Source organism: Euprymna scolopes, chromosome 41 (genome assembly GCF_053919585.1).
Source record: "Euprymna scolopes isolate OS-2025 chromosome 41, ASM5391958v1, whole genome shotgun sequence".
Lineage (NCBI taxonomy): Eukaryota > Metazoa > Mollusca > Cephalopoda > Sepiida > Sepiolidae > Euprymna > Euprymna scolopes.
Genome location: NC_136522.1, coordinates 11,002,921 through 11,015,617, shown reverse-complemented (window position 1 = coordinate 11,015,617; position 12,697 = coordinate 11,002,921). Strand labels below are relative to the sequence as shown.

Genomic DNA, 12,697 nt, shown 5'->3' with positions numbered 1-12,697 from the left:
GTACATTGCCCCATCATAAGTTGGCCTGTTGATCGTCTCCATCCACTGTGTTTTCATAGTGGGGCGCTTTGCCTCTCGATCGAATTGTCTCCTACCCTGTGTAGGTAGTCTCCGGGTACATTAATCACCCCGCTGGTCGTTGCGGTTTGCTACAAAATGAAGAGTCCTCACCACAAACAAAAAGAACTCCGGTTTATAGGAATAACAAACTATTTATTAATTTCATTACTTCATAACAGCTACTGTCTAAATTGAGGTGACTGACTATAGCAGTGAAACGATGTAAGACCAGATCAGTAAAGTCACAGATTTGCCATTAACACAGGCTAGTTAACATCATAACATCAGACCCTGAGGGCTCCCAAATCAGGAGCGCTTGACCAGCCCAGCCATTCGGTTTTCTGGCTACGACTCTTCTCTTTTTAGAATTCCTTTTTCTAAATCCAACTCCTTTTCCCCACCTCTCCTTCAGACTTTCTTTCTTTCTCTTAGAGCTTATCTCTACCAAACCTCAAACCCCACCTGCACTGAGGTTTTTACTTATCAAATTAGGAGTGATTAGTCATTCTAGGCCGAACAATGCCTGGCAGCGACCCTTACCTTTGACCCCCACTCTAAGTTGTCAGCCTTAATCAGTTAAGGATCTCTGGATCTCTTCATACCCCTCAACAAAGGTTTTAAAAACAACCTTTCATGTTAACAGATATATAACGACAATGAGATAAAAACAATTATGACCAAATCCCATAGACATTTCTGTTTTGTCCCAATCAGACATCAACACCCTTCTGCCCTCTCTTCCTCTATGTCGCCTGGGGTCTTGCCATATCCATATGACTTGGGTTCATTAGCTTGAATCGAAACAGAAATAAAAACTTATGAATATATATATATATATATATATATATATATATATATATATATATATATATATATATATATATACAGATGCTAAACTTACAGATGCTAAACTTCTGACCGACCAACAATATGGATTTAGACAAGCCCGTTCCACAGCAGACATCCTCACTGTAATCTCTGAACGCATATACCATTCACTGGACAAAGCGGGAGAGGGCAGAGCAGTAGCTCTAGATATATCTGAGGCTTTTGACAGGGTATGGCATGAGGGTCTCCTCAGGAAGATTAGATCATATGGTATCACTGGTAGAATACTTAACATAATTAAATCCTTCTTAGATAAGAGAAAAATTCAGGTTGTCCTCGACGGTTGTACATCTAAAAAATACGATATAAATGCGGGAGTGCCTCAGGGATCTATCCTTGGACCTCTACTGTTCCTGATATTCATAAATGACCTCCCCGACAAAATTGCCTCTGAGATGGGTATATATGCTGATGACACCACACTCTATAGCAGGCACAGCAGGAAAACAAATGAACATATATCTAAAGTAATGGCAGAAACACTAGAGAATGACCTCCAATCAGTAGTGGAATGGGGACAAAAATGGATGGTCACGTTCAATGCCGCCAAGACTAAACTGGTTTCATTCAATAATTACAAGAAACCTTCTCTACCACCTATAGCAATGGCCAACGACTCTTTATCTGAGAGTACGTCTTTCAAGCTCCTTAGCCTAACGTTCACAGTAAACATGAGTTGGAACAATTACATCGAGGGCATTGCCAGGGCCGCTGCAAGGAAGGTGGGCTCTCTCTACCGTGCTAGAAAACTACTAACACCCGAAAGTATCCTATACCTCTATAAGGCAACCATTCGCCCATGTATGGAGTATTGCTGTCATATTTGGGCTGGTGCATCGGCTACTAGTCTCTCGCTCCTTGACAGGGTTCAAAAGAGAGTCGCAAATCTGATAGGCCCTAAACTGGCATCTAAGCTTCAGCCTCTGTCCCATCGACGAAACGTTGCATCCCTCTGCCTGTTCTACAAGCATTTTAATGGTGAATGCTCTGATGAACTGCAATCACTTGTGCCCCCACGACGTGAACACCCTCGACAGACCCGACAAGCTGCAAAATCCCACCCCCACACTGTAGAGATCCCTAGATGTAAAAGATCTTTCTACTCCGGTAGTTTCTTCCCCAGAACCGTTAGACTTTGGAATTCCATTCCAGGTCACTGCTTCCCCAACTGTACTGACATGCAGAAGTTCAAGTGCAACGTGAACCAACATCTTGCTGCCCAAAACCCTTACATAGTACCCCAGTAGTTGTTTCCCCTGATAGTAGCCCCCTACACCAAAGTGGCAATGTGCCTTGTTTGGAGTGAAAATGTAATAAAAAAAAATATATATATATATATATATATATATATATATATATATATATAATTTAAAGGAGATTAGAACAATAGTCTAAAGAGCAGAGTCTATTTTAATGTAATAGTGAAATTACTAGTTTAATTAAAATACAGGAAAGAAAAAGTGCTCGTTGTAATCACATTGTAATCACATTACTAAATATATATATATATATATATATATATATATATATATATATATAACTTGAGTTCCTTCAGCTATAATTGAAACCGAAACCAAAACTTATGAAGAATTCTTGATAAAACTATTTATTAAAAAAAAACAGATGGTTTCAGTGCCATCAGCTATAATCGAAACTGAAACCAAAACTTATGAAGAATTCTTGGTAAAATTATTTATGACAAGAAATAGAAGAATATAACAATTAAACGACCCGGATGTAAGCGTGACACACAAAAGAACACACACGCTATCGTATTAATATATAGATAATAGTATATTTTCGACTTCTGACAGACAGGTACTAAACTCCATTAGTAAGTAATAAAGTACAATTAAAACAAGTAATAGTATACTTTTGGATCCAGACAGACAGATACCAAATCTCCATTAGAAATAGAAGTGCAATAGTACAATTAATAAAAATACAATAATGCTATTAATAAACGCAGTGCTATATGTTCGGCTTCAGGTAAGCAGATACTTAAATCGCCCGATAAACCATTTCCTGGGAGGCAGGCATAAACATAGGGAACGAGATACTGGTCCTCTCTGCTTGGATTTGGAACCAACGGTACCGGCCTTTGTCTGATTTTGGGTCACACATCTATAAATATAAAAGCGAAAATCTATGTATGTATGTATGTATGTATGTATGTATGTGTGTTCACTTTTTCTGTATGTCTACAAAAGGCTTTTTTCAGAGAAGCGGTCGGTCGGTTCACAACTTTTTAAAACTTTTTATATCACATATAAATCGTAATATCTCACAGTTAACAACGAAGGTCGCCTGTCTATTTAATTTGCTCGATTTCGGGAAGATAAATATTCAACATTTGTCGCTCGCCGCATGTGGGTTAGACTTTTTGCTATAAAATCTTGGGAAGCGTTCCCGCCCCGCAGTCAGACTTGACCTCATTAACTCATTAAAACGGGCACCTGCCAAATCCAAGTAATTAAATAAATTCAAACGTGTTTCCTTAACATCTCGAGGTGGGGCAATTGTTAACGTCACATGTTTTTTGTTTTTTTTTCACACTTTAATTTACAACTTTGCCTCAAAGGTTCGGGTTCGATCCTCATACTTACTTTTTTTTTAACCCCCACCCCCGGAGTTTCCACACACACCTACAAAACACCCGGGCAATGCCGGGTACCCCTCGCTAGTATATAAATAAATATAAATTATTACATACAGGATTGCTTTCAGAGTGATGGCCTCCTTCAGGTTCAGCGTGATCTCGACGTCGGTCCCTTTCACACTATAAAACGAAAATATTAACTTTAGAAAAACACATCACGTATATATTTTTGCAACGTTCGGTTTTTTTTTTCGTCTTTTTTTTGTAATGTTTGTGTTTTTAAATAATATATATATATATATATATATATATATATATATATATATATATGTATGTATGTATGTATGTGTGTGTGTGTGTGTGTGTGTGTGTGTGTGTGTGTGCGTGCTTTTATTTAATTTCGAACAAATATTTTTAATGTCACTACACAATCATGACAATGTTTCGGTCGGTTAGTCAATTACATGGTTTATTATTATTATTATTATTATTATTATTATTATTATTATTATTATTATAACTAACGACTTCGTCAGGTGACGCAAGACCTTTCTTTTAAAAAGTCAAATCCTCAAATGAAGATAGAAAAAAAATTACACAAAAATTATGTTTGAAAAAAAATAAGTTGTCAATTTAAAGTTCGCTGCTACTAAAGACACCATTCAAAACAAACAACATTTAAGTAAATCGCGATATATCCAGACAGTTGGCAAGATGAGTAAGAGGTAAGGGGTTTCGGCTCATTACCATGGGGTCCCGATTTCGAATCTCGCTATATTCAGCCACTCTGATGAGTTGTAGACGACGAAACACGTGTCAGTGGATAATTACATTTTAAAAATAATATATATACCGCTCCCCATGTGGGGTTACCAAATTGGTTTGAGGGGGGATTATTCCCAGCTCGCATTTAGGTAAAAAATGCTCTTTCGTGAATAATTGAATTCATTCAAAACATATCGCTAAAATCAAAACAAACAACATTTATATATATATATATATATATATATATATATATATATATATATATATATATATATATATGATGATTACAACGTCTTGTCAGACGAGTGCCACTCCCTCAGACACTTAAAGTCCATGAGCCCAAAAATGACTTCCATCGCGACAGGACCATTTTTATAGACAAATGCCTGAGGGAGTATCTATACAGAGATGATGTTACAGAATCTTAGCTTTGTACGACAGCTAAGTCTCGCTCTTTCTCTCTCTCTCTCTCTCTCTCTCTCTCTCTCTCTCTCTCTCTCTGTTCAAAATGTTGAGATCCAGCAACAAGCAAGAGCAAGATAGCCAGCAACAAGTTAAAGTGCAGACCAGCTTAATTTTTTTAAATCAGAGATTTGCTTCTCCTAGAAAGGTTGTCTTCACCACGGCTTACGGGAGCCCTCTCCACCCTAGCACACCCATACGTACACACAAACACACACAGTGCTAGTTGGCCGTTGACCCCGATAAAGGGTTCATTTGCCCTTTGAAAGGTCTTGTTTTTAATCCTTCAGAGAGACTAGCCGCTCTCCTCACCAAACAAGTCTGGTGGGGGAACCAGTTTAGTCGCCAGTGACCCGACCATGAGGCAGATAGTGTTGGGTTACATGGTACCAGTAGCATATGATATGACCTGACATATAATATATATGATATATATATGTGTGTGTGTGTGTGTGTGTGTGTGTGTGTGTGTGTGTGTGTGTGTGTGTGTGTGTGTGTGTGTGTGTGTGTGTGTGTAAGACAGTGCTTATGGCGTGTGTGAAAGAATCAGCAGTAGCCGAAGGATGGCTGGCTAGCAAAGGTATTAGCAGCAGCAGCCATTAAAGCATGTATGCAAATTAACAAGTGTGTGTGTGTGTAGTGGCTTCTACAAAACATCAAATATTTAATAACAATAAAATAATAAAATATTAATTTAATTAAAACCTTATGTGACTTACCTTTCCTCTTTCTCTGCCTCTCAGTCCCTCGCACTACACAGAAAAAAAAAAAAACAGGAAAAAAATTTTTTAAAATAAAAAGTAGAAAAAAAAAAAAGAACTTGCCCATGGTGTGGATCGGCTACAAGAAAGCGTATGACAGAATTCCACAAACATGGATAATTGAATACCAAACAAGATTATCAATTCTAAAGAAAATGCAATGAAAACATGGAGACTTGAACTGACAGCTGATGAACAACACATAACTGAGATTAAGATTCCCTATCACCACTACCATTCATCATAGTCATGATGCTCCATAGCAACATGCTTAAAAAATGCCAAGCCAGATACAAGTTCATTAATACAGATGAAAGAATAAGCCACCTAATGTACATGGATAACCTGAAGTTATTTGCAAAAGCCAAGAAGGAATTATAGACGCTAATATATACAAACAGAATCTACAGTCGGGATATCTGAATGGAATTCGGCATGGAAAAGTGTGCGCTCCTGATCATGAGAAAGGGAAAACTGGAAGCAATGGAAGGTATAATACTACCCAACCAAACGGAGATCGGGACACTAAATGAACATGATACCTACAAATATTTGGGTGTTCTGGAAGTAGACATCATCAAAACAACAGAAATGAAAGAGAAAATTAGAAAGTAATACCCGAGAAGAACAAGAAAACTCCTCAAAACTAAACTGTATAGTTTGTTTGCTGGTTTTTGTTTTACGGCATATCAACCCTTTTCATGTTATTTAATGCCGAATCCAGTGATTTTGAATAGAGTATATTTGGGTTTTTTTTTAAGTCAGTTTCTATTTAACCCATAGTTGGGACTCAAACAGGTACTACCACTTCAGGTCAGAGTGGACCTGGGAGCAATGGCAATTAAAGGGTGGCTCCACACTCACCAAAGCCCGAAAGCTGGGGCCTCACCATCGGATATAGTTTAAGGTCATATCCAGGACCAAACTAAATAGTAAAAACCTAACTAAAGGAATAAACGCGTGGGCAGTGTCACAAGTAAGATACTCTGGACCAAAGAAGAACTGAGGCATATCGACCAGAAGACCAGGAAACTCATGACTATGCACAATGCACTACATCTAAAGAATAATACTGATCGACTTTATGTGAAAAGGAAATACGGAGGAAGAGGGCGGGTTTGTATAGAAGACTTCTTAAATGACACAAGAAAAGAATTGCTGTTTCATCCCAATCTTGGTATATAAAGTATATAAAGTATATAATACTTCATTAATTATAATTTTTCACAACGGGGGAACTCATCAGCACACGTAAAAACCAATTTCACAAAGTTTTCACTTTTTATAGCTACGACTCTCTCATTAACATAGCGGTAATCATTTTGTTTTGTTTTGTTTTTTGAAGCCACAACATATATTTAATACGTCAAGAAAACATTTTATAATTCAAGTACACTTGCCTTTTTGTATCCACTTAACACAAGTTTGAGTAGCGACTTCGATTTGCTTGCTACATTTTTCAATTTCCGTTACTCAATGATAGTCCCGGATTTATTAATTAAAGGTTCACAAAGACTTTTAGCAACAATATGAGTGCCCGTCCTTTATAAAGTGGTATATAGCTCTAGTATTGCAATGAGAACTTTATGTTAGTTATTTGTAATAACTCTCCCAAGTAGTAAAATTACATATAGAAAACACACACACACACACACACACACACACACACACATATATATATATATATATATATATATATATATATATAGTATATATTTAGTATATATATATAGTATATATATCTAGTATATATATAGTATATATATAGTATATATAGTATATATGTAGTATATATATAGTATATATTTAGTATATATATATAGTATATATATAGTATATATATAGTATATATAGTATATATGTAGTATATATATAGTATATATATAGTATATATATAGTATATATATATAGTATATAGTATATATATATACTATATATATAGTATATATATACTATATATATATACTATATATTTATATACTATGCATATATACTATATATATACTTTATATATATATATATATACTATATATACTATATATATATACTATATATATACTATATATATATACTATATATATATACTATATATACACACTATATATATACTGTATATATATACTATATATATATACTATATATACATAGTATATATATATACTATATATATTTACTATGTATATATATATATACTATATATATATATAGTAAGTAGTAAGTTATAAAATATATATGGCAATTAAGCTACACAGAACATTCCGCGTTTCATCCATGCTAAGATTCATCAGGATTATGCCTAGCGTGGATGAAACACGGAATATTCTGTGTAGCTTAATCGCCATATATATTTTATAACTCACTACCTAGCTCTACCTACATATTGAGCACTGTTGAAGTAAATACTTAAAGTTTACGCATAAATTTATACGTTCATATATTTAGTTATGTGATTAAATGAAGTATATATAGTCTTGGAAGTTTTTTAACCTTTAAAACTATACAAAAATCATATTTAATTTTATTTTTTATCATTCGTTAGAAAACTATTTAGTCAATAAGCCATTTGATAACCTGCAATCACTGCATCAACTTGCTCTCTCGGATTCACTATAGTACTAATGGTAATTTAAGGGATCATCAGTTGTTTACCATGAAACACTGTTTCGGGGATTCAAAAACAAAACAGTATATTACATCATGGCTTCCCAGCAGTGTTGATCTAACACCACCTCCCTTAATCTTAAGAAGAAGACATGTTACAAATATTAGATTTAGTTTCCTATTCTTAATTAATTTTGCTAACCTTTTTATGTAATTAAAATGAATTTCTTACCTGTGAGATTCATCTGTTTCCAAATTCCAAATGGATATATTTTTTTAATTTACCAGTCTTGTATTTATAAGATTAGGATTAATCCATTTGACTACTTATCACCCCCACTGTGATTAGTATTTTGTATATATACATCCTTATTTATTGAAAATTAAATATATATAAAGGTTAAAAATATTTTTAAATATATACATTTTGTTTAATACGTTTTATACATTACTAATATAGCTTTGAATTTCCTTTACTAATATATTCTGGTTAATTTTAAACGATTCAAAAGCATCAGGATAACGAACAAATGCTTTATTTCACTGTTTAAATATTTTAGTTTTATCCCCACCTTGTTTTATCATCCTTATTACTAAGCTAGAAACTGGTGGTATAAAATATGTTAATTTTAAAGTAACGCGAGCTATTCTCAAAAACTCTGACATAATGGTTCCATAAAACATAAAAACATGGCAGGTACTATCTTTATGCGGCATACGAACTATTTGAAAGGGGGGTTTCTTTTATCAAATATTTTATAAAGAAAAATCCCATCCTCAATTTTTATATCTAAATCCAGAAATTTAGTCTGTTGTCGTCTATGTTCACAATTCAATTCTAACTCCTTTGGATATATAAGATGTTTTGTTTTTTTCTAATTCATCGTTATCATTTATGCATATAAGGCCATCTATAAATCTCCTACACCCATGAAAATTATATATTTTAGATATATCAGTTTTTATTTGTGAGAACTAGGTACGGGCGAAATGAATGCCGATGCTCAAAATGTATAGACATTTTGACCCCTCCCTTTACTTAAAAATTCACCAAAAATCAGGAAATTAACCAATTTTAATGAAATTTTCAGTATTTATCAAGTGATGATCACAGAATATAATGAACGAATTATTTTTATTTAAGTCTGAGTGGAAATGTATTATTTTGTTTAAACAAAAAATACCTTCACTAAAGTTATAATTTTCAGTAGTAAATAAAAAACGCAAGAATTTATTTTTGCTTTTTTTATATAAATAAAGCATCGTAATAAAAAAAATAATTTTACAGGAAGATTATAAAAAAAGCCCCTAAATGCGTATTAAGGAATTCGATATAACTCGAAGAAAAATGAATTTCTCGAACTACCGATATTACCATTGAATTAAACATTGTTTATTTAATATTTTCACACAAAAAAATTATAATAGCAAAAATATTTCTACTTATTTTTTAAATTACAGATTTCGCATAATTTTTATATGCAAGATTTTAATAATTTCCTTGCTCGCAAGAATGTGAAACCTTCGGCGTAACATAAATTTTATATAATCTCGAACAATAATTAAAAAACAATTAATTTAAAAACAGGAACATAAAAAACTAATTAAATTAAAAAAATGATAAAAATTGATACAAACGTTCAGAATAGGAATGTATGGATGCACGTCTGGGAAAAAAGAGAAATCTGACACCCCTACCTCCTTTTACTATCATGACTTCATTTTGAAACAGCGTTTCGATTGGTTGAAATATTGGGCCTCCTTATAATCGTGTTTACATTTTTTTAAATTTGTTGCGTTTTGGACGAACGATAAATTACTTGCTTTTTGAGGGCTAATTAAGTTTTTTTTTATTATTTAATTCATATCTTTAATTAATATTTTAGGAATTTACTCTAAATATCACACTCCTTCCTCCCTTTTAATTACATGACGGTTGGTCACATTCAATGCTGCTAAGACTAAGCTTGTTTCCTTCAATAACTACAAGAAACCTTCTCTGCCACCAATAGCAATGGCCAAGAACACATTGCCTGAAAGTACTTTTTTTAAACTCCTCGGCCTAACGTTTACAGGGAATATGAACTGGAATAGATACATTGAGAGCATTGCCAAGGCTGCTGCAAGGAAGGTTGGCTCCCTCTACCGTGCTAGAAAACTACTTACGCCTGACAGTATCCTATACCTCTATAAGGCAACCATTCGCCCATGTATGGAGTACTGTTGTCACATCTGGGCTGGTGCATCTGCTGCTTGTCTCTCGCTCCTGGACAGGGTTTAAAAGAGAGTCGCCAACCTGATAGGTCCTGAACTGTCATCTAGGCTTCAGTCTCTGTCCCATCGACGAGATGTTGCATCCCTCTGCCTGTTCTACAAATACTTTAATGGTGAATGCTCTGACGAACTGCAAACACTTGTACCTCCCCGACGTAACTACCCCCGACAAACCCGACAAGCTACTAAGTCTCATCCCTTTACAGTAGAGATCCCTAGGTGCAAGAAAGCCTTTTACTCCAATAGTTTCTTCCCCAAAACTGCGGGTCTTTGGAATTCCCTTCCGGGATTCTGCTTTCCCAACTGCAATGATATGCAGAAGTTCAAGTGTAATGTTAACAAACATCTTTCTACTCATCTCCCTTCATAATGACCCCGCTAATTAAGTCCCTAATAGTAGCCCCCTGCTTCAAAGTGGCACTGTGCCTTGTTTGGGGTGAAAATTGAATAAAAAAAAAAATTTTTTAAAGTCATGTTCAGTTTTGGGCCTTCGTATATTCCGTGTATATAAATTTTTAGTTTGTTGCGTTTTTCGAACGGCAAAATCACTCGGTTTGGGGCTAATTAATGTATGTTCTGTACAAACAAAGTGTTTTTTTTTAATATTTTATTTAATTCAATATCTTAGGACTTTACTAATTATCTTTGAAATAGGCCCAGAAAACTAATATTTATCTTTTAAAGGATTTTTACAATGAATTTATTTAACTTCAAAATTTGGCTGAATTGGTTAACTCGCCGTGAAATCATAACTTTTTTTTTTTTTTTCACGTATACAAATATTTTTTTTTTTCTTTTGGAAATTAACTTTAATCTTTAATCTTTCAAATACAATCAAAAAGTAGTCGGAAACCTACAAAAAAATTATGATAAATCGGCTTTCAAAACTAGGTCCCCTTATTTTTGCCCGCCAATTTTTGCCCGTACCTAGTGATGACATATATATATACTCGAGTCTAAGTAAATACAGATTTATTCAAAATGGTACCGGATCCAATCCCATTGGGATACCTATCGTTTTGGGGTAATATTTTATTTCCTCAAAATGATAAGACCACTTTAATAAAATCGGCTAGTTTTGAAAAAATGAATACGAAAAGCTTTCTATGTTACTAAAAGCAACTTGTTAGTGGATTAAAAATCGTCTTACTAAATTATAAATGGCAAAAGGGAAACCATTATCAGACTTTGAGAGAGGAAGGATCTTTGAGCTTAATAGGGGTGGACTCTCCCATAAATCCATTGCAAACGAAGTGAATCGTATCAAAACGGTTATCACAAATTTTTAAAGAAATCCAGATCAATATGGGCAGAAAAAAAGCGTCCAGGTCGACCAAAAAAAATAACCCCATCACTGGATCGCCGTATCAGAAGAAGTTTAAAAAATACTCCAGTATGAGCTCAAGTCGATTGAAAGGCCAAACAGCAGCAGAATGTAGTGCTAAAACCATCAGAAGGCATCTGAAAATGAAGGCTTTCAATCATTTAAAGCGACTTCTTGAACAACACAAAATTAACCGACTTAAATATGCCGCCAAATACCAGACTTGGGATGAAGAGAAGTGGGAAAATGTAATTTTCTCCGATGAGAAAAAGTTTAATCTAGATGGTCCAGATGGATTTCAACACTATTGGCATGATAAAAATTTGCCGAAAGAGACTTTTTCAACTCGGCATAGTGGGGGAGGGTCTTTAATGATCTGGGGTGCTTTCTCGTCAGCTGGGACCCTAAAGTTGCAAGTAGTGAAAGGCCGGCAAACATCATTGAAGTACATTTCAATGCTTGAAAATGCTTCTATCTATTTCAGATCAGACAAAAGACCACATGTCAAAGAAAAAATGGAGAAAGACTGTCCCCTAAGTGCATTAAAAGTACAGTAAAATTTGGAGGCGGCAGTATAATGGTATGGGGCATGATATCTTCAAAAGGAACTGACCCCCTTGTGAGAATTCATGGAAAAATTAATGCCCGAATGTACAGAGAATTGATTAGAGAACATGTGGTACCTAATCTTTTTAATTCTGATATCTTTATGCAAGACAACGCACCATACCATAAAGCAAAAATAGTTTTAGAAGAGCTAAATAGATCCAATATTTGCGTTATGGATTGGCCAGCTCAGAGCCCAGACCTGGATCTAATTGAAAATGTTTGGAACATTATTGGTGATAAGATCACAGAAAAAAACCCAAAAAAATCTTGATGATTTATGGGAATGTATAAAAACATCCTGGAATAATATTTCACCTATAACATGTAAACGATTGGTTCTGTCTTGCAGCAAAA

The 12,697-nt window shown here is 34.3% G+C and overlaps 1 protein-coding gene across 3 annotated transcripts in view; it reads right to left on the bottom strand.

Annotated features, from left to right (window-relative positions):
* LOC145266351 (serine protease svh-1-like) overlaps positions 1 to 12,697 on the bottom strand; it is a 228,974-nt gene that overhangs the window by 153,538 nt on the left and 62,739 nt on the right. For all 3 annotated transcript variants that reach the window (XM_080121964.1, XM_080121966.1, XM_080121965.1), the window contains 2 exons: positions 5,494 to 5,526; positions 3,662 to 3,727 (listed from right to left, as the gene is read on the bottom strand). In XM_080121964.1, coding sequence (XP_079978090.1) covers positions 3,662 to 3,727; positions 5,494 to 5,526 — 99 coding nt within the window. The remainder of the gene's footprint in view (positions 1 to 3,661; positions 3,728 to 5,493; positions 5,527 to 12,697) is intronic.